This window comes from Myotis myotis, unplaced genomic scaffold (assembly GCF_014108235.1).
Source record: "Myotis myotis isolate mMyoMyo1 unplaced genomic scaffold, mMyoMyo1.p scaffold_m19_p_13, whole genome shotgun sequence".
Taxonomy (NCBI): Eukaryota; Metazoa; Chordata; class Mammalia; order Chiroptera; family Vespertilionidae; genus Myotis; species Myotis myotis.
Genome location: NW_023416317.1, coordinates 51,240,390 through 51,262,243, shown reverse-complemented (window position 1 = coordinate 51,262,243; position 21,854 = coordinate 51,240,390). Strand labels below are relative to the sequence as shown.

At 42.3% G+C, this 21,854-nt stretch overlaps 1 protein-coding gene across 1 annotated transcript in view; it reads left to right on the top strand.

The window, feature by feature from the left end:
* SCN11A (sodium voltage-gated channel alpha subunit 11) overlaps positions 1 to 21,854 on the top strand; it is an 87,244-nt gene that overhangs the window by 23,845 nt on the left and 41,545 nt on the right. The window contains exons 2-8 of the mRNA XM_036333196.1: positions 248 to 521; positions 3,735 to 3,853; positions 5,066 to 5,164; positions 12,813 to 12,941; positions 14,854 to 14,957; positions 19,540 to 19,713; positions 20,493 to 20,556. Of these exons, the coding sequence (XP_036189089.1) occupies positions 248 to 521; positions 3,735 to 3,853; positions 5,066 to 5,164; positions 12,813 to 12,941; positions 14,854 to 14,957; positions 19,540 to 19,713; positions 20,493 to 20,556 (963 nt within the window). The remainder of the gene's footprint in view (positions 1 to 247; positions 522 to 3,734; positions 3,854 to 5,065; positions 5,165 to 12,812; positions 12,942 to 14,853; positions 14,958 to 19,539; positions 19,714 to 20,492; positions 20,557 to 21,854) is intronic.

Sequence of the window (21,854 nt, the reverse complement as noted above, 5' to 3'; positions counted from 1 at the left end):
ATCCCTAGACTCTCCAGGAATATTTCCCTCCTTTGGTCATGCCTGTGCCCAAAGTTCCTACTTTATTCACAGTGGTGGTCACTTCTTCTGACCTGTCCACACCAATAAGCTCCCAAGGCCCCTCACCTCCGTTTCAACTCTTCTAGACCCATTGATATTGTCCTTGGAGAGAGGAATCTCAGGGCAGGCTGTATGATCTCTACTTCCCAGAGCTCTCTGAGGATCTGCTACTTGTCGTTGTCTCAAGGATGAAGATGGATGACTGGTGCCACCCAGTAATTTTCCCAGATGCGCGGAACTTCCGCCCCTTCACTTCTGATTCTCTGGCTGCAATTGAGAAGCGGATTGCCATCCAAAAGGAAAAAAAGAAGCTCAAAGACAAGACAGCGGCAGAACCCCAACCTCGACCTCAGCTTGACTTAAAGGCCTCCAGGAAGTTGCCCAAGCTCTATGGTGACATTCCCCGTGAACTGATAGCAAAGCCCCTGGAAGACTTGGACCCATTCTACAGAGATCATAAGGTAGTTCCATGGGGAGCCTGGGGTGTTCTAACCATGCAGTTGTAACTGGTGTTACAAGGAACTCCAAACACCAATCTTGGGGTTTGTAGGGAGCAAGCTGTACTTATCCTTTGCTATCACCCCCTATTATTGCCTTCACAACCCAGAGAACTCCTTTCAGTCCCCCTTTTCTCTGTGTAATGTGTGTCTTGGAGAAGAACATGAAGACTAGGAGCAGCAGAAAGGTTAAAATTGGAACAGATTAAAATGTCAGGACAGGGGACTGGACTAGCGGTTAGCAAAGTTGGGTGTGGGCCATTTCAGTGATTGGCTTTATGACTGGGTAAATCACTTCACTGATCCCCATTTTTAATCTGTAAAGTGGGAATAATGCCTGCTTTCTCTACCCTACAGCATAGACACGCTATGGAAGCACCTTATAAACTGTAAAGCATACCCATGTGAAGGATTAATATTGCTGTCTAAGACTGTCCACTTCAGCAACAAGAGTTTACTTTGAAAACTTTTTAGAGTTTACTTTTTAGTGTTAACCTTATGAAGGTGAAAGCCTTAAACCAAAACTTGACATATAATCAGAGTTCAATAGGTGAAGTCTAAGAATACGTAATGGAGTGGACACATGCAGATTATACAGGTTATCTACCAAAAATGTTTACATAGTTTTTTCTGATAGCTCAATTGATGTTTCTTTTCAGATGTAACCCATTGCAATTAATTATTCAGAGTGTATATACATTTTTGGGGGGACACCCTATATATAAACCCCATGCCAATATGTGATAGGCTTGCTGTTTCATCTACCTGGATGTAGCTCTTGCAGGAAAATTCTAGTAAAAGTTCCTTAAGAGGGTTCCCAGGTGAGGAAATGTGAATTTTGGACTCCTCTGCTGGCTGTTTGAAAGCCTGGGTGGGCAGTAAGGACAGTTCTCAGCAGACCATCCCTTTCGGGAAAGTGCCAGAAGACCTTGCCATTATCACCTCACTGTGGGATCCAAGGAAGTGTGGAAAACCCACCTCACAGACTGAGGTCAGGGAGGAAGGAGGCTGGGGAGTTTGAGGGAAGTCCTAGAAAACACATGATGCTGAGAGCATCCTCCACTAGCAACCAAGAGAATGTCATCTCTCAGAAGAAATATTGCCTGGTTCATATGTCCTTGGGATAGACTTAGGTTTACCAGGCAAAATGAGGACTGTGTGTACAGAGGAAAGTAGGGTATAAATGGAAAAAAGAAAGAGGAAGATAAATGAAGGAGCAAAACAGTCTAATATTTCTCCTTCTCCTTATGCCCCTGAATTCAGGGGCTTCTTGAAGGCAGAGTTGTTGGATGTGAGTTAACTGCCTCCTTCTGCCTCAAGGACGGATAGGAGACCCATGAGGCAGGCAGCAGCTTGGTGGGTTGTGGACAGTCCTAGAGGGCAGGCTCTGTTCTAGCCTGAATGGATGTTCTGGAAGTGTCTCTTCTCAGCCTTGGTCCTCCCTTCAAATCAGAAGACATGATCCTTGTTTAGAGCTCTGCAGAACGGTGACCTCACATGACCAGTGCTCTAGCAGTCATGTGTGGTTTGTGTAGTAGTCATTAACATGCCACCTTACAGGTGAGGAGACCATAGACCAAATGGGGAAGTGGCTTATGCCAGGTCAAACGGCCAGTGAAGGGTGGAGCTGGGACTCAAATCCAAGGGCTTTTTCCATGGTCACAGGCCACTTCCTTTCTAGGAGTTTCTATTTTGAAGAGCTACAGGGCAAGGGGTGGAGATGTGTCAGCAAGCAGGCAGAAGGAGTCAGTATATATCATTTTAATCATTAAAACCCTGGCAAGTGTAGTTAAATACACCATTAGTTGAAATACTTAAAGTAGTCAGAGGAGACATTAATAAAATATCAAAATCAAAGGGCACAGACACAGAGCCATATTATGCCACCTACTAATTTGGGGTGACTTCCCTCAAGGATAGGTTTGCTCTCTACCCTGAAATTGTCTTTCTATCCAAAGGACGGGCACAGAATCCCCAAGTGGGTCTGGCGCTCCTGAGCTCATTCATAACTTTTCAAGAACCCTGCGTCCCATTTCATTTTGTTTTAGAGGAAACAGAAAATGCCACATGGTCAGCAGACAAGTGAGTTCCAGCAACTTGGTGAAATAGCTGAAGTTCTGGTACTTCAGCCAAGGCACCCCTGCCCTGCTGTCTTGGGCCTTGGTGACAAGGCCTGTCTTTCTTGTCTGAGAACATGCTGGATTACCTGTCAAATATGAGCAGGGCAGTGACATGGGGAGACAAGAATGACCTTCATTCTGTGAATACTTTTATAACTAACAGCCTTAAGGACACATAAAGGAACAGCTAGATTACAATTCAATGGAAAGAGGGAGATCTGGTGTTGATGTTAGAAACCTTTGAGTAAAGCTTGTTGTCCAGGGGCTGCTTTATTCCCAGAGCCCAGGGAGCTGTGCCAGGAGGAAATGGGTACAGGTTTGGTATTCTGTAGTGGGGCCCAACTGGAGGCTGTGAGGGGGACAGGGTACCACGGGGCAGGTCTGTGGGTTTGGCATCCCACTAAAGGCCAGTGGGCCCCCCCCCCCACCGTCATTGTGACAGACAACCAGAAACAGCCCCATGCCTTTCCAGGTGCCTTCTGTGGGGCTTCCCCTGCCAGTTGAGAACCACAGGCAGATTTGTCCCTATGTCCATGGAGGGAATTGAAGAACAAGTCTGGGAACCTTGATGTGTTTCTTTACTGAAGATTCTCAAGGTTAGAATTGATTGGCAGACTATCTCATGTCAAACTGCTCAAGCATAACAATATGGACTCTCTAGGTCCCTGACTATTCTAAAATTCATTACAAAGTTTTTATTAGGAATCAAAATAATTTAAAATAATCTGCTTAATGTGAATGCTCAATTCTGTTTCCATCTCTTGCAGTCTTCTTCTAATTCTTGTCGCTGTAGATACATGTCCTAGAGCAGCGGTTGCCAACCTTTCGGACCTCACGGACCATGACTGGTCTGCGGACCACCGGTTGGCGACCGCTGCTCCAAAAATTTCCTTAAACCAGCGGTCGCCAACCTTTTGGACTTCACAGACCACCAGTTATAATAATAAGCTAAGCTATACCTCAATCCATGGTTCCACTGAATTTTCTCGAAACGAACTCATGATAAATATTGTTTTGTCACAGCTTTGTAATTCCTGTTGTGTTTGGTCTTTTGCAGACATTTATGGTGTTGAACAAAAAGAGAACAATCTACCGCTTCAGTGCCAAACGTGCCTTGTTCATTTTGGGCCCTTTCAATTCAGTCCGAAGCTTAGCCATTAGAATCTCAGTCCATTCATATCCTTTCGTTGCATCTTCTATGAAGTCCAGGTCAAGTGAAAAGTGCATGCGCCCCAGGGTGTTCACATGTTTCTTGAGTGGAAACAGCTCATTCTGTCAATAAATCCTGGCCGAGGGCAGGAGTGTGCTAGTGTTGGGTGTGACCAAGGCATGGCCCCTGCCCTGGGAAGGAGCTGGGCCAAAGGCAGTCCATTTCTTTAGTGAGATGGGTGGTTGGAAGTGGTGGTGTGGAGAGGCACTGCTGCGCTTTGGAGGCACCAAGGATGACCTCCTGGAGAAAGGAACGTCTCAGTTGAGACCCAAACAAAGGTTGTAAACTGTCAACCTGTGCATCATACTTAGCTGATGAGCATGTTGCACCTACACAATGTTTAAAACTTCTCAGAAACACTCTCTAATGTTAAATGCCCAGGTTTCCAGCTTCTTGTGGACAATGGAACCTGTCAAGGCTGGGCTTGCATTCCCATCTGTCAAAGTCATTGTAGTGAGAAACTGGGGTCTCTTTTAGAGGGGATGTGTGCACTCTATTTCACCACATGTTCAACCCTCCCTGCGGCCCAACATCAGCCCATTTCACCTAGTTATGTGACTTGCCAGGCTCCGGAGACTGAGTTTGCACCATCAGTCTTAAGGATAAAGACAGGTAGGAATCATTGGCATTACTGATGTGTGCATGGGTGGTGGAGATGCTAGGCAGTTTTAGACTAGGGGCGGTGTAAGAAACATGGATTGGTAGACAGAATGCAGTGCTGAAGAGAAAGAGAAGGAATAACTCTTTAGGTTGGCTTCCCTAGAAGCAGAGCCTGAGACAGGGATTTTTACTCAGGTGTTTTAGTAGAGGAATGTTCTCTGGAGAAGGAGAAAGGGAAGCAGGATGGAGCAAAAGGAGTCAAATAAGGACGGGGTCTCAGCTGAGTTTGAGAGCTCTGGGCACAAATTGTACCCTAGAACTGCTACGCCTGGAGGCAAGGCCCAGCTTTTTGTGAGTCTCAAGTCAGTCAGACATGTGGAAGGGGGTTGTAGCCCTCCATGTGCGGAGGCTGCCATTCCCCTAAGGAAGGGGATGGATAGCTGTGAGTTGTTCTCAGCCAACATTCAGTTAGGTGCACCTGCAGGGAAGGGGACCTGGAGGGGCACCCGTGGCCTCCACTATGTTAACTACTGACACTTGCCATCTGCAGTGTACCTGCCTTAACAGATGCTGGTCACATTGTTCAGCATGTTCATCATCTGCACTGTCATCATCAACTGCATATTCATGGCCACAGCTCATGGGAAAGACAACATTATAGATACTGACCTTGCTGAGTAAGTATCTGCCCTGTTTTTAAACAAATACATCTAACAAAAAGTTATAACTTTTTAGCTATATTTATAGAGAGAGTTTAGACATATAGAGAAAGAAAAAGTTACCCATAACCCCAATTCCCCAACACAGTGCTGGAAGAGTCCATTTTATTTTTGTATGTATGTTTTTATGATTGTCTTTAAAGGCCTTTTAAAATACATTGGCAATTAACAGCACACATACGAATTTTATATCTAGCCTTTAAGTGGTTATCTTTGTCTTACAAGGGCTTTATGAGAATCTATTTTGATAGCTATATAATGTTCAGCCAGGTGAATAAACCATAAATTACTTAACCATTCTAGCATTTTGCTACTATAAATAGTATTGCAACAAGCATTTTTTGCATAAAGTTACTTTTCAGAAGTTATTTTCTTAGCGTAGAGTCTTAGAAATGTATTTACTAGATCAAAAGGTACATTATAACGCTTTAAAAATATGTATTGACAAAATATTTCCTCAAAAGTTTGTAGCAATTTAATCTGTCATCAGCAGTATATTCTGACAACCAGTTGTACTATATTCTTGCCAGCATTACATTTTTTCTTCATTAATTTATGAAGTTAAAAATACTTGCATTTCATTAATTTCCAGATGGGTTGGATTTTTTTTTTGTTTTAATTTATGAATTCTGTACTTCCATCTTTGCACATGTGTCATTTTTTTTTCCTGGTCAGTTTGAGTGAGTTCTTTGTATAATTAAAATATTAACTTCTTGTACTTTTTAAATGGTTATTCAGACATAAAAGTTAATTTTTTTAAACTTAGAAAGTTCTGTATTTTGATAAGTATTCTTTTATATGTTGTCCTAATTTTTCTGGGTTTGACATATTTACTGCTTTAGTCTTTCAGGACTATACTGAATAATAAATTGAATAAATAATAAGACCACTTATTTGTATCACATATTTAACTATGTGATAGAAACCACCACAGCCAATATGTGGATCATTCCAAATATCCCCCAAAGTTTTCTCATGTCTCTTTGAGGTTCAGTCTCCTGCCCACCACTTCCAACCCCAAGCAAATGCTGATCTGCTCTCCGTCACTCTAGACTAGTTTTGCCTTTCCTGGAATTTCATATAAATGGAATCATATAGTATGTATGATACCATACTTTTGTGCCTGGCTTCTTTTACTTAGTGTAATGTTTTGAGGTGCATTTATGCTGTTGTATGTTTCACTAGTTTTTTTTTCCTTTTCATTGCTGAGTTGTATTCTATTGTATGGGCATACCACAATTGGTTTTCCTATTCACCTGTTGAGGATTGTTTCCAGTTTTTGTACAAATAAAGTTGTTATGAATATTTCTGTATAAAAGTCTTTTGTGGATATATGCTTGCATTTCTCTTGGATAAGTATCTAGTAGTGGAATTGTTGAATCTTAAAATAAGTATATTTTAAGTAATTTTGTAAGAAACTGCCACAGTTTTCCAATGTGGCTGCACTGCTTTACATTCTTGCCAGCAATATATGAAAGATTTAAAGTCTTTATTAATTTCCTCCATCAATTTTATTTTATTTTAATTTGCTCTTCTATTTCTAGCTTCTTAAGGTAGAAAACTAAATACTTGGTTTTAGATCTTTCTTCTTTTCTTGTGTATTTGTATGAACTTGTAATTTCCATGTAAGCATTGCTTTAGTTATACCCCACAGATTTTGATAATTATGTTTTTATTACCTTTCAGTTCAAAATATTCCCCACTTTGTCTTGTGATTTCTTCTTTGTCCTAAAGTGTTATTTAGAAGTGTGTTTTTAAATTTCCAAATATCTCATGTTTTTCTAGTTGTCTTATTGTTATTGATTTACAGTTTAACTCTGTTGAGGTTAGAGAATATACTTTTCTCTAAGATTTCAGTCTTTTGAGAAACTTGTTTTATGGTCAACCTTGGGAATGGTTCATGTGCACTTGAAAAGAATGTAGATTTTGGAGTTGTTTGGTCTGATATTCTGTAAATGGCTGGTTATGTTAGCGTGGTCAATATGTTATTTAGATCTTTTATAACTTTCCTGCTCCTATTAGTACTTCTATGAATCACTGAAGAGAGTCTTGACATTTCCATCTATGATTATGGGTTTGTTCATTCTCCCTTTCTTTTTTGTTAAATTTTGGTTCATATATTTGCAGCACTGTTATTAGGCACATGAACATTTATGATGATCTTCCTGGTATATGCATTCTTTTATCACTATGAAATGCCCTTCTTTGCCTCTATAATACTCCTTTTAATATTTGTTTTGTCTGATATTAATATAGCTACTTAAGCTTTCTTATGCTCATCGTTTGCATGGCATATCTTTTTCTATCCTTTTACTTTCAACGCTTTTGTGTTTTTATATTTAAAGTATATCTCTTGTAAAGAACACATAGTTGGTTTTGTGGAGTTTTTTAAACAGTCTATCAGTCCAATCTCTGTTTGTTTTTTGTTTGTTTGTTTGTTTGTTGGGTTTTTTTTGGGGGTGTGTGTGTGTGTGTGTGTGTGTGTGTGTTTTGTTAATCCTCACCTGAGGATATTTTTCCATTGATTTTTAGGGAGAGTGGAAGAGAAAGGGAAAGATGGAAAGACAGAGAGAAATATCAATGTGAGGGAAACACATTGATTGGTTGCCTCCTGCATGAGCCCCAACCAGGGCCCGGGCTGGGGAGGAACCTGCAACCAAGGTATGTGTCCTTGACAGGAACTGAACCCCGGACCCTTTGGTCTGCAGGCCAACGCTCTGGCCACTGAGCAAACTGGCCAATCTGTGTGTGTGTGTGTGTTTTAATGGAATATTTAGTTCACTTGCATTTAACGCAATTTTGGATAGGCTTGAATTTAGGCCTATTGTTTTTCTATTGGTCTCACTTTGTACGTTGTTCATTTGCTCTTCTGTTCTCTATTCTGATCTTCTTTTGTGTTAATCAGGGATGTTTAGTATGTCATTTTAATTCTCTACTGGCTTTTTAGCTTTACTTCTTTGCATTATTTTTTAGTGGTTGTGCCCTCTCTGTTGGTGGGTGGAAACTGGAATCTGGTTAAGGCCAGCCAGCTCAGAGGCTGTGCCTTGGAACAGGGGGCATGTACACCCCTGGGAATAGCAACCATCCTGGCAGTATCACTGGGGAAAATGGTTTCTCCTCTGAGAGTTGCTGTTCCATGTGAGAAGCTAACTGAATGCAGAGGCTACTGCTTATTGTTTAGAGCAGTGTCCCTGGAAGCTTCTGTGGTGAAAAGAATGGGACTTGTGAGCAGACAGACCCAGGAGGTGGAATTGCTCCCAGCCTAGCAGTGGTTTGCCCAGCCCAGCACTTCTGGAGAGATGTAATGAATCCTCCCTTCCCATTAAGGAGAAGTAGTGGCCCAACTGAAAGCTAATTTGCTCAAGGCCATTTTCACTACTAAAAGACCCATAAGTCAGAGATATGGAAAAACAAAAAACAAACCTTGTCTAGGGAAGCAGAGAGGCTGGAAGGTAGGGGTGGAAGATGGGGAAAGCTGCTGCTGTCCCCAGGCGGCACTTGGAGCCGTAGTGGATGCATGAAAGTGGGGCTGGGAGGAGGCTGTTCAAGATGTCCTCATAAAAGGAAGCATGCAGTTGGGTGATTAGGCCAATGGGGGGAGAGTTTCTTCAGCATTCTTTGGTTAGAAAAGTATTAAATGGAGAAAATTAAATCCAAGTTAATAGCTCTCAGAGAATGAATGCAGAAGTCCTCCAGGACCAGGCGATGGTATTCTGTTAACCTACTTGGACACCACCTATGGCCCTGCTGGATACTCTAGCTATGCTTGAACTGACAGTGACACACTCTAGGGGCCTGATGGGTTGGGGTCTCCCCGTTAAGGAGCTCCTAAGCCCTGCTTTCTACTGGTGAGCATAGCTCTTACTCCACATCACATGACATGTTGGTCTGCTTGTCCCACCATTTGGCCAGGCTTCTGCAGAAAAAGGGAGAACAATGGAGTTGGGAGGTGGGAGGCTACATAGTCAGGCCGAAATGGCAGTCATGGGCTGCTGTCTCTTTTGCTTGAGATCTAAATGAAGATTTTCAAAAGTCCCTCAAATCTGCAATTACAGCCTTTTCCCAAAATACCTATAACTTCATAAATTATATCTGAGTTTAAAAAATGGTATTTCAAAGCAGACATTAATTAATCTTCTGTGTTCATCTGTCACCTAAAAGGTGATCAGTTTAGAAAGGGGCTGAAGCAGAGAGGAGCTCTTGCCTCTGGCAACCTCATAACCATTTCTTCTTTGGACTTGGCTGCTTTGGGATTTTTCAAGTCCTCAAGACCTTAGTTCTATAGCTTTGAGGGCTAACAATGGCTGGATATTCTACCACTTTTAATCTGAACAAACAGATTGTTGGCATTGATTGTTTGGCTCCAAAAGTGAAACTAGTGTGTGTGTGTGTGTGTGTGTGTGTGTGTGTGTGTGTGTATGAGAGAGAGAGAGAGAGAGAGAGAGAGAGAGAGAGAGAGAGAGAGAGAGAGAGACAGAGAGAGACAGAGAGAGAGACAGAGAGAGGAGAGAGAAAAAGTACAAACCCAGTATTTTTCACAGTTTGGGATTATAACAAGAGAAATAAGGTATTATGTTCTGTTTTGGAGGGAGGGGAAGAAGGGAAATAAATTAGAGGATAGACATGGTGAAGGACTCAGGGGAGAAAATGAAAATACTAGTAGTTTAGCCCGCCAGCAGAGCATCGACCTATGAACCAGGAGGTCACAGTTTGATTCCCTATCAGGGCACGTGCCCAGTTTGCAAGCTCAATCTCCAGTGTGGAGTGTGCAGGAGGCAGCCGATCAATGACTCTCTCTCATCATTGATGTTTCTATCTCTCCCTCTTCCTCTCAGAAATCAATAAAAAGAAAAGATAAGAATTAACAAACAAAGTGGTTCCCCAGCGGGTTGGGCTCAGTAGATATAGTGTTGGCCCTTGGACTGAAAGTCCCGGTTTGATTCAAGTCAAGGGTATGTACCTTGGTTGCAGGCTCTATCTCCAGTTCTGGTAGAGGCTCATACGGGAGGTAACCAATTAATGTGTCTGTCTCACATCAATGTTTCTCTCTCTCTGTCTCTCCCCCTCCTTTCCACTTTCTCTAAAAAAATCAATGGAAAAATATCCTCAGGTGAGGATTAACAAAAAAAAAAGTGGCAAAATACACATTACATAAAATATACCATCTTAACCATTTTAAGTGTATAGTTCATTGGTATTAAGTTACATTCACATGGTTGTGCAACCATTACCACCATTCATATCTAGAAATCTTTTCATCTTGCAAAACTGAAACTCTGTACCCATCCTATATAATAAAAGCCTAATATGCTAAGTGTCTAATTGTCTGGTCGTCCATTCAACCAATCAAAACGTAATATGCTAATGATATGCTAAAGTCGCTCAACTGCTTGCTATGACGTTCACTGACCACCAGGGTCAGACGCCCTGACCAGTAGGTGAGCTTGCTGCTGGGGTCCTGCCGATTGGGACTGAGTGAGATGGGCTGGACACACCCTGGAGCCCTCCCGCAGTCCCTCCCCAGCTGGCCAACCTCCTGCGTCCCTCCCCAGCCTTGATTGTGCACCAGTGGGGTCCCTTGGCCTGACCTGCTCCCTCTTGCAATCTGGGATCCCTTGGAGGATGTTGGAGAGCTGGTTTCAACCCAAATCCCACAGGCCAGGCCAAGGGACCCCACTGGTGCATGAATTCACACACTGGGCCTCTAGTTAAATAATAACTCCCCATTCTGCCCTCCCCCTCATTTCCTGGCAAACACCATTCTACTTTCCATCTCTGTGTGATATTTGACTGCTCTAGATGCCTCATATAAGAGGAATCATACAGTGTTTGCCTTTTTGTAACTGGTTTATTTCCCTTAGCATAATGACCTCAAGGTTCATCCGTGTTGAACCTTGGTTCATCCATGTAGCATGTGACAGGATTTCCTTCCTTTTAAAGGATGAATAATATCCCATTGTATATACCACATTTTATTGATCTATTCATCTGGATCAATGGATATTTGGGTTGCTTCTACTTCTTGACTATTGTGAATAGTGCTGCTATAAGCATGGGGGTACAAATATCTCTTCAACACTGTGCTTTTTATTTTTCTGTATATATACCCAGATGTAGGATTGCTGGATCATATGGCAATTCGATTTTAATTTGTTTGAAGAACCTCCATACTATTTTCCATTGTGGTTACACCATTTTACAATCCCACCAATACTGCATAAGGGTTTTAGTTTCTCCATATCCTCATAAACACTTGTTATTTTCTTTTTTTTTTTTTAAAGTAGCCATCCTAATGGATTCAAAGTAATAAATCATGATGGTTTTGATTTGCATTTCCCTGATGATTCGTAATATTGAGCATCTCTTCATATTCTTGTTGGCCTTTTGTATATCATCCTTAGAGAAATATCATTCAAGTAGTTTGACCACATTTTTAAAGTTTTTTTTAAAATTAATTTTAATGAGAGGAAGGGAAGGGAAGAGAGAGAAAATTCAGTGATGAGAGAGAATCATTGATCAGCTCACTCCTGAATGCCCCCTGCTGGGGAGTGAGCCTGCAACCTAGCATGTGCTCTTGACCAGGAGTCAAACTGGGACCTCCTGGTTCTTGGGTCAACGCTCAACCACTGAACTATACTGGCTGGGCAGTTTGACCATTTTTAAATTGTATTATTTGATATTTTGTTGTTGAGTCATAGAAGTTCTTTATGTAATCTGGATATTAACCTCTCATCAGATAAATGATTTGAAAATATTTTATTCTAGGAGTTTATACTTTCTGGTCTTAAGTTTAGCTCTTAATCTATTCTGAGTTAATTTTTGTACGTGATGTAAGATAAGGATCCCACTTTATCCTTTTGAATGTGGATATTGGACTTTCCCAGCATCATTTTGTTGAAGAGACTGTTCTTTTTCCATTCAATAGTTTTGGCACCCTTGTTGAAAATCATTTGACCATATATGTGAGGACATATTTCTGGGCTTTCTATTCCAATTTAGATTTTTTTAGCTCAGATTTCGTTCTTTTCCAAGATTGTTGAGGCTATTCATGGTTCCTTGAGATAGCTACATGAATTTCAGGATACATTTTTTTTTATTTCTGTAAAAAATGTCATTGAGATTTTGATAGGGATTGCATTGAATCTATAGATCCTTTTGAGTAGTATGAACACCTTAACAGCATTAACTCTTCCAATCTATGAACATGGGATGTGGAAAGATTTAGCTTTTAGCCTTAGGTTTACTTTCTTTTTCCTTTGCCATCATCTCCTTCTGTACATGAGTGACAACTGCAGAAAAGCAGTGGCAAACTATATTCCCAAGTCTCAGGGCCCCATGTTGGCTGAAACTCTGCTCAAGGATGTCGCTATGAAGCTAGGCATTGTAAAGTGGCTTTACAACTCTAGCATGGGCCTGTTTTTCAGAAATTCTAACTACTGGAACTTGCTTGAGGAGCTTGTCTTTCTGAACTCTGGTTTGCTAAAGACCAGAATGTTAAATGTCACACTGAAATGGATAAAACCTAATCAAGGCCAGATAAGACAGGCAGGCTCTCTGCTTTTCACATCACTTATTTCCTTCCTGTTCTGAATGATTTACTTTGTAGGTATATCTTCACTGGGATTTATATTTTTGAAGCTTTGATAAAAATATTGGCAAGAGGTTTTATCCTGGATGAGTTTTCTTTTCTTCGAGATCCATGGAACTGGCTGGACTCCATTGTCATTGCAACAGCGTAAGAATGTTAAAGATTTTTAATGGAGAGACTTGGGGTGGGAAAGAAGCCCCTTTGGCTTACATCAGGGCTCTGTGTGAATCCACGTGAGTAGCTAAGTGTGGTCTAGTAATGCCTTAGAGCTCTGAGGGCAGTGTTGGTTGACCCTGAACAGTACCATGTAGTCAGTTGGCCAGAGGCATCCATGCACAAAGCCATTTCTAGGCCAACCCTCATGTTCTCATTCCTTCAGTCATTAATTCACTAAACACTATGAGCCAGGTTCTGTGTAAGAGACAGGGCTTGTGATAATGAAAAAACAAAACAAACAAACATACCTCATTCTCAGTCCAGATGAGAGAGAACAATCAGTGACCATTACAGTCTGGCACGGTGAGCGTTAAGATAGGAGCTGTGCATGTATCAGGCTGTCAGAGCATGTATCAGGCTGTCAGAGCATGTATTGGGCTTCCAGAGCATATACGGGGCTGTCAGAGCATGTATCAGGCTGTCAGAGCATGTATCAGGCTGTCAGAGCATGTATTGGGCTTCCAGAGCATATACGGGGCTGTCAGAGCATGTATCAGGCTGTCAGAGCATGTATTGGGCTTCCGGAGCATATATGGGGCTGTCAGAGTATGAATCAGGCTGTCAGAGCATGTATTGGGCTTCCAGAGCATATACGGGGCTGTCAGAGAATGAATCAGGCTGACAGAGCATGTATTGGGCTTCCGGAGCATATATGGGGCTGTCAGAGTATGAATCAGGCTGCCAGAGCATATATGCGGCTGTCAGAGTATGAATCAGGCTGCCAGAGCATATATGCGGCTGTCAGAGTATGAATTAGGCTGCCAGAGCATATATGGGGCTGTCAGAGTATGTATTGGGCTACCAAAGCATGGAGGAGGAACCAAGGAGTCTAAAAAATCTTTAGCTACTACAAGGACACAAAGAGTTTCTCTCATGTTGCCTTCTAGAATTTTTATAGTTTTGGCTCTCATGTTGAAGTCCATGGTCCATTTTGGGTTCAATACTGTGTATATTGTATATGACAGGTGAAAACTGAAGTTCTTCATGAAGGAAGGGGCATCAGTTTGGCATCTGAATGATGAGGCAGAGTCAGCAAAATAAGAAGCAAGAAAAGAAATGGTCTATTGCCAACACAGTAACAGCAAACCTTTAATTAAGTTGTCAAGCCAGCCATTATTTTAAGCACTTGCATATATTTTCATACCTAATATTCCCAAAAGCCCTTTGAGGTAGTTGTTATTCATTTCAGAGTTTTACATTTGAAGGTCTACAATCGGGTGCTCTTAGCTATTGAAAGGTGGTGTAGTATAGCAGTGAATAGTGTGGGCCCAGGAGACAGACCACCTGTGTACCTTATGGGCTTGGCCACATATTGAGACCTTAGGGAAGTGCCTGGGGCCAATCAATAAACATTTCAATTGATTTATATTAAGCATGGATGTAGCCACAACTATTTCAAGGAATCCTTACCTTTGTCCAAATATAAAGATTAGTTGAGAACAGCCACCTATACAATCCCTGGTCCATAGCAAAATAGAATATTAGGAGACCCTGAGATGAAAGTGGGCTTGGGAAGGTGAGGCCCCAGATTTCACCTCTGTGGACCCAGGGCCTAGGCCAGGGGTCCTCAAACTTTTTAAACAGGGGGCCAGTTCACTGTCCCTCAGACCGTTGGAGGGCCGGACTATAGTTAAAAAAAAAACTATGAATAAATTCCTATGCACACTGCACATATCTTGTTTTGAGGTAAAAAAACAAAACGGGAACAAATACAATATTTGTATTTGCATGTAGCCCGCGGGCCGTAGTTTGAGGACCCCTGGCCTAGTCTACGCTTGCTTGTGCCTATGATGGTGTGTAGTGCAGCTGCAGGACTGAGCTTTTCCTGTGCCTTGTCTTGTAGGTTTGTGTCATTATTACCATTTATGAAGGCCAACAGCATCAGTCTGTCATCCCTGCGTACCTTCCGAGTGTTCAGGGCTTTGAAAGCAATTTCAGTAGTTTCAGGTAAGTCACTTTAACTTTCAACATTGACACTTAGTGGGAGAGAACATTCTTTTATATTTAAAATTTCTCCAAATGTCATATAAACCAAAATCAAACAAACAAACCAACCAACCAACCAACCAGTTCTGCTTTTACTTTTTATTTGATTGTTCAACAAATATGTATTGTGCAGGTGCTATGCTAGCTGCTTGGGATATATCAGTGAGCAAATGCAAAGATCCCTGCCCTCATGGAATTTACATTGTATGTGGGGGGCGGGGGGTGGGGAGACAGACCCTAAACAATAATTATCCTATATAATAAAAGCCTAATATGCGAAGTGTCCTGTCGGCCAGTCAGCTGTTCAACCAATCAAAGCATAATATGCTAATGATATGCTAAGGCCGCTCAACGGCTCTCTGTGACATGCACTGACCATCAGGGGGCAGACAGCTGACTGGTCGACCAGTCGCTATGACGTGCACTGACCACAAGGGGGCATATGCTTCAACCAGTAGGTGAGCTTGCTGCTGGGGTCTGGCAGATTGGGACTGAATGAGATGGGCCGGACACACCCTGGAGCCCTTCCACGGTCCTTCCCCAGCTGGCCAACCTCCTGCATCCCTCCCTGGCCCCGACTGTGCACCGGTGGGGTCCCTTGGCCTGGCCTGCTCCTTCTTGCAATCCGGGACCCCTTGGAGGATGTTGGAGAGCTGGTTTCAGTCCAAATCCTGCAGGCCAGGCCGAGGGACCCCACTGGTGCATGAATTTGTGCACCAGGCCTCTAGTAATAAATAAGTTATCCAGCATGTTAGAAAGTGATATGTGCCATAAAAAAATACAAACAAAAAGGAAAAGTAAACAACATGAGAGCTACTGGAAGTCTCAGTAGGGGAAACAGGTTGCAGTTTTCAATAGAGTGGTTAGGATGGGTGTCATTGAGAAGGTGAGATGTGAGCAGATTTTAAGGACATGATAGTTTCACAAGCAGATACATGGTAAAGAGTATTCTGGGGATAGGAAACAGTCCAAAGACTGGGATAGGAAGGATACGAATGAGGCTGGAGCAGACAGTGAGGAGCCAGATGATGGAGGTGGGAACACAGAAGTGAAGGGGAGGCATGTAAGTGCTGGGAAGATTTGAGCTTTGCTCTGAAACAAATGGGAGCCAGGTGAGGGCTTTGAGCAGAGGAGTCGCATGACCTGACTCAGGTTTTGAAAACATTACTTTATGTGGGGACTAGAATGTGGGGGAGCAAAGGTAGAAGCAGGAACCCAGTGGGAGGCATGTCGTTGCCATGGAAATGTGCCACTCAGATCTCCTACTGCAAGGACCATAGTTGACTAATGGTCTCAGCTGCCATCTGTCTGGATTCACCACTGCATTCATGTTCATGCCAAGATTGTGCTTTCCCTACGTATTGGGAACACTATTCTTTTTAAATTTTATTGATTTCAGAGAGGAAGGGAGAGGGAGAAAGAGAAGGAAAGATGTATGATGAGAGGGAATCATTGATCAGCTGCCTCCTGCACACCCCCTACTGTGGGATTGAGCCCACAACCCAAGCATGTGCCCTGACCAGGAATCAAACAGTAACTTCCTGGTTAACAGGTCAACACTCAACCACTGACCCATGCCAGCTGGGCTAGAGGAAGGATGTGGGACTCCCCTATTGGGGGACTTTAGCTTAGGAGCTCCCCAGCAACCTGGTTGAGACTGTCACATCAGCACTAATCTGAGGCTTGTCCTGTCCAATCATGCTTCCCTCTTATTCTCCTTTCCCATGTGTCAGCCCTGTGTCACAGTCGGGCTCTCCCTGCCAACTCTATTCCTTCCTGCTTATTCTTCACAGGCATTTCACCCAACCAATCTCTTGCAATCTGATCCTATAGTACCTGCTTCCCAGAAAACCCACACTGACACAAGGGGATACTGCCACAATCCAGGCAAGAAATGGTGGTGCTCTCAGACCAGCTGGTGGTAGAGGAGTTGGTGGACAGCAGTCACATTCTGTATACATTTGAAGGTAGAAACAATAGAATTTCCTGATAGGTTGATTGTATGTGGTGTAAACAAAAAAAAAAGAGTCAAGGGTGGGTCAAGGATTTTAGCCTGAGTGACTGGAAAGATGAAGTCGTCATTGACTGAAACAGGGCAGACCATGAGAGGAGCAGGTCTTGGCGGTCAGGGTAGGAGTTCATTTTGGACATGTTCTGTTTGAGATGGCTGTGAGACATCCAAATGAAAGTTTTAAGTGGGCACTTATATATGAGCTGGGAGTTTCAGGGAACAGTATGGGCTGGAGATATAATTTTTGAAATCATGAGCCTATAGATGGTATCGAGAGCTATAAAATCTGATGAGATCACCAAGAGAACAAGCACAGATGGAGACTAGAAGAGGGTGAAGGTCTGAGTCCTGGAGCCTGCCACCTAAGGGGAGGGGCGAAGAGGAGTCACCAGGAAAGGCAATGAACAGGAGCCACAGCAAAGTAGGAAGGAAAGCAAAGGTGGTCTCATGGAAGCCAGGTAAGGAAGGTGCTCCGTGAATCAGGACGAAGACAAAGATGGGTGGTAACTATGAATTCCAGTTTATTAAAAACGAGGTTATTATGGTACACTCTTCTCCTTTCCTTCGTCTTTCCTCTACAAAAAAAAAAAAATCATTATAAAAAAATCCCTTTCTGGAGTTCTTTCCCACCTTCCATCTTTTCTACCCCTCTATCCATTATATTAATGGCTAAGCTACTGTATCAGAACTATAGGCAATTTGGGTATTTTCAAACAGAGCAATGGGTTATTTTTTGAATCTCAATAAAAGTAACTACACGGTGATAGGAAACTGGCAGTCAGAGGACAATTACGTAGAATTTGTCTCTCCTCTTCCTCCTCCTCTTCTTCTTTTGCAAATTGGACCTTGGTTTCCCAGGTAGATTTAGGGGCTCTCTGCATGAGCTGAGTCCCTTGTAGTATCATACAGGTAAAATATATACTGAGGCAGTCGCTTAGTGGCTTTATTGTCTCCTTTTTCATCTCTAAGCAGGTGACTATAGTCTCCCGTATGACTCATGAGCACATGGGATCTCTGGATGTTTTTTGGAAGTGAAGGTGTAAGGCACAATCTTTTAAGGGACTATGTAAAAATTATTTAGGGATCACAACCATCTTCTTTCATTCAATTCTTCTTGCACTGGAGAAGACTCAGGTCTCTTATAGATGAAATTTGGACTTGGATGAGGTCGTAGCAATTTCTTGTTTGACTGCAACTGGGGACATAGCAAATGCCCCAGCTTGGCCTCAAGGCTTCTCCCCATGTGACATTACACTTTGTGGGAAGGTTATCTATGTAGGGCTGCTTCTGCCTTGTGTTCTCAAGTCTACCATATGTGGTTTACACGAATCAATTGAAACTTTGTTGGGTAGTGTCATCCCACCTGTTATAATTCACATCTGGTTATCTTTCCAGCTGTGTTGAGATCAGAGCCCATGACTCAGTTGTGAGCTAGGCTGACTTGTGGCTCCTCACCAGATTGTGCACATCTTTTCCAACTCTGCTGGTACATCATGCTGGTAACTTGAAACCAGGGGGAAGGGGTATATGGAAGGAGAGGAGGAATCTACACTATGGAATTCAGCAAACAAGGAAATCTATAAATGCTTTAAATGAAGAGTTTCCCATACCCTCCTTCCCCCCTTCCCACTCTGCCCTCCCCGGGAACTGATTTTAAATATTTGCCAGCATACTATAAGACTATGTTCTTATTGGTAACTTTGGCATTCTAACAGTGTGCCATGGACACAGTAGGTGCTCTGTAAATTCTTTTTGAATGAATGAAAAAGCAACCATATTATAACTAATAATCTGAGAGTTTTTTTCCCTAGGACATCCTTATTATTTGAGTCTAGACCAGCCGTGGGCAAACTACGGCCAGCGGGCCAGATCCGGCCTGTTTGAAATGAATAAAACTATTGAAAAAAAAGACCATACCCTTTTATGTAATGATGTTTACTTTGAATTTATATTAGTTCACACAAACACTCCATCCATGCTTTTGTTCCGGTCCTCTGGTCCAGTTTAAGAACCCATTGTGGCCCTCGAGTCAAAAAGCTTGCCCACCCCTGGTCTAGACAAAGCTCCTCTTTCAGCTTCCTGCCCCTGACACCTCATATACCTTTTAGTAGGTAGTGACTGCTAAATGTTAAATATAACCATGGCTCCTTTTCTTGGATGGCCTCATTCTCACCTTAATGATATATGTGCCTCCCCTTCAGCTGTGGCGGTGCCTACACAGTTGTCATAGTTACTCCCATATGGCATGCTTCTGCTCAAGGTCTTCTCATTTGTTTTTCAGAGCACCCCTGTGGCAGACCTAGGGCAGGGATGGGGAGCTGAGACCTAGACATGTGGAGTACTCTGATGACACACAACCTCTAAGGCACAGAGTTGGAACTAGAACTCATGGCATCAGAATCCTAGGCCAGGCCTGTTTCCAGTTCCAGCCTGCAATCAGATAGCTTCCGAGGCCGTGGCTGCTCCCTCCTGTGTCTGCCTCTAGCCTGTGTCTGAGTGGGGGCTTCTCTCCACACCTGTCCTCCTCCTCAGGTCTGAAGGTCATTGTGGGGGCCTTGCTGCGCTCTGTGAAGAAGCTTGTTGACGTGTTGATCCTGACTCTCTTTTGCCTCAGCATCTTTGCCCTGGTAGGTCAGCAGCTCTTCATGGGAAGTCTGAACCTGAAATGTGTCAAGAAGGACTGCGAGAACATCAGTAACCCTGACGGTAAATACCCTACTTTTTATTCCTTAGTTTGTGCATAGTTAATTTTGTTTTATTCCCACTCATACCATTTATATGTGTGCATTACAGAGTCTCTTAGGAGCAGGGGGTAACCTCATCTATCCAGGGTTCTCCTGCAGGCAGATGCATGTCTTAGAGAATTGCTTCATTCTGTGGGTTTCTATGGAGAAAAAAAAGCCCAAAGTCACATCCATAAGAACAGTGTCAGCTCCCATCCTTTTCCACAGAGATTTCTGCCCACTTCTTTGACATGTTTTACAGAAGTCTTCAGAATGCCTGGATTTGGCCAAAGCAAACCAGAAAGTGCCCAGTCCGCAGTCCCGAGTATTTTCTCTGATGGTATCATTTCTTTTTGCTTTGCGCCCTCTTCACACTAGAGGTGACCCTATTCCCATTTCATGTGCCGAATCTCATGTGGCTCCGCTTTCTTCATGTCTATCTGGGCTTATGAGCTTCTCATGGGCTGAGTCTGTGTCCACTTCATGGGGTGGTCTCACCAGTTTTATGTCCCGAGAGGCAAAGCGGAGGTGATGCCACTACTTTCCCTCCTCCTCTTTCTTCCTCTCTCCTTTCCCTCCTTTTCTTTTGCTCCTTTCTGATGGCCTAGGTTTCCTCCAGTTCCTCTCTGGACATCCACTTTGATCACTTTAGAGGGTTTTGAACCATCTGTTTCAAGTATAATCTGGCATATTTGCTGTTCTCTTTCATTTCAGTGGTTTCTTTTTTAAAAAAATCTGAACTTATGATTCTTTTCTTCTCAGACTATTGCTTTGAAAAGAAAGATTCCACTGAATTCAGGTTGTGTGGCACCTGGTTGGGTAAAAGGTAAGAAACTTATATTCTCCATTTCTCTCTCAAGCAGAGCAACTCTAGATCCTTTAAAGCAGTGGCTCTCAACCTTCCTAATGCCACGACCCTTTAATACAGTTCCTCATGTTGTGGTGACCCCCAATTTCATTGTTAAAAATTGAACATAATTAAAGCATAGTGATTAATCACAAAAAAATATGTAATTATATATGTATTTTCCGATGGTCTTAGGTGACCCATGTGAAAGGGTCTTTCGACCCCCAAAGGGGTCGCGACCCACAGGTTGAGAACCACTGCTTTAAAGTGATGTGGCAAGCAGTCTTCACCTAATGATTGTGGAAGGCAGTGATGGAAGTTCTCAAACAGTACTGATTTTTTTCATATGTCTAAGCAAGTTTAGATGTGCATTGTTAAATTAAAAAATTAACATGATTACAAAAATCATTAGTAGAATTAAAAGATAAAGTTGAGTAAATAGCCCAGAAAGTAGTAACAAAATACAGAGACAGAAATATCACAATAAATACCAATCCAGAAGTTCTAACTTTTGAAAAAGTAAGAATTCAAGAAATAGAGCACAGAAAAAAACAAAAAGGAAGACATTAGCAAAGAAATAATACAGAGAATTTCCCTGGGATTAAGAATGCAACTCCCTTGGTGTCCCATAAAGTGCCCAACACAACATATGAAAAAGGACCATGCCAAGTGCATTATTGTGGCATTACAGAATCTTTGGGGGAAACGATTTTAAAACCAAAGAGAAAAAGGTAATCAACAAATAAAAATTAAAATGAGATCAGAATTCCCACTAGCAATACAGGATAGTAGCTGAGCAGTGTCTTAATATTTCTAAGGAAAAATAATTTTCAACGTAGAATTCGATTTCTGGCCAAACAATCAACTATGAAGCTAGAAAAAAGTTATACTCATATATGCAAAGCTACCCAGTCTTCTTAGGAAGCTACTTGAGATCTGCTCCAGAAAAGTGAGGAAGTAAAACTCGGAAAGAGAAACACATGAGCCAAGAAAAAAATGTATTCGACCCAAGAGAGCCGTTGACATGGGCCACAGCATTTTTCTATGAAGAGCGATACAATAGTGATGAAGCAGGATGGGATCAACCAGCATAGCAGAAACTTAATCAGCAAGGGCTAAAATTGGTCAATTCAATATCAGTATTATATTTAGAGATGTGGATGTAAAATGTTTAAAAGTTGTTGAGTTTGGGATGTGTAAGTGATGATTAAAGAATGATGGCATGGTTTTATTATAAGCATAGGTGCCATGTGATTTGTAAACCACATATGCTTTAC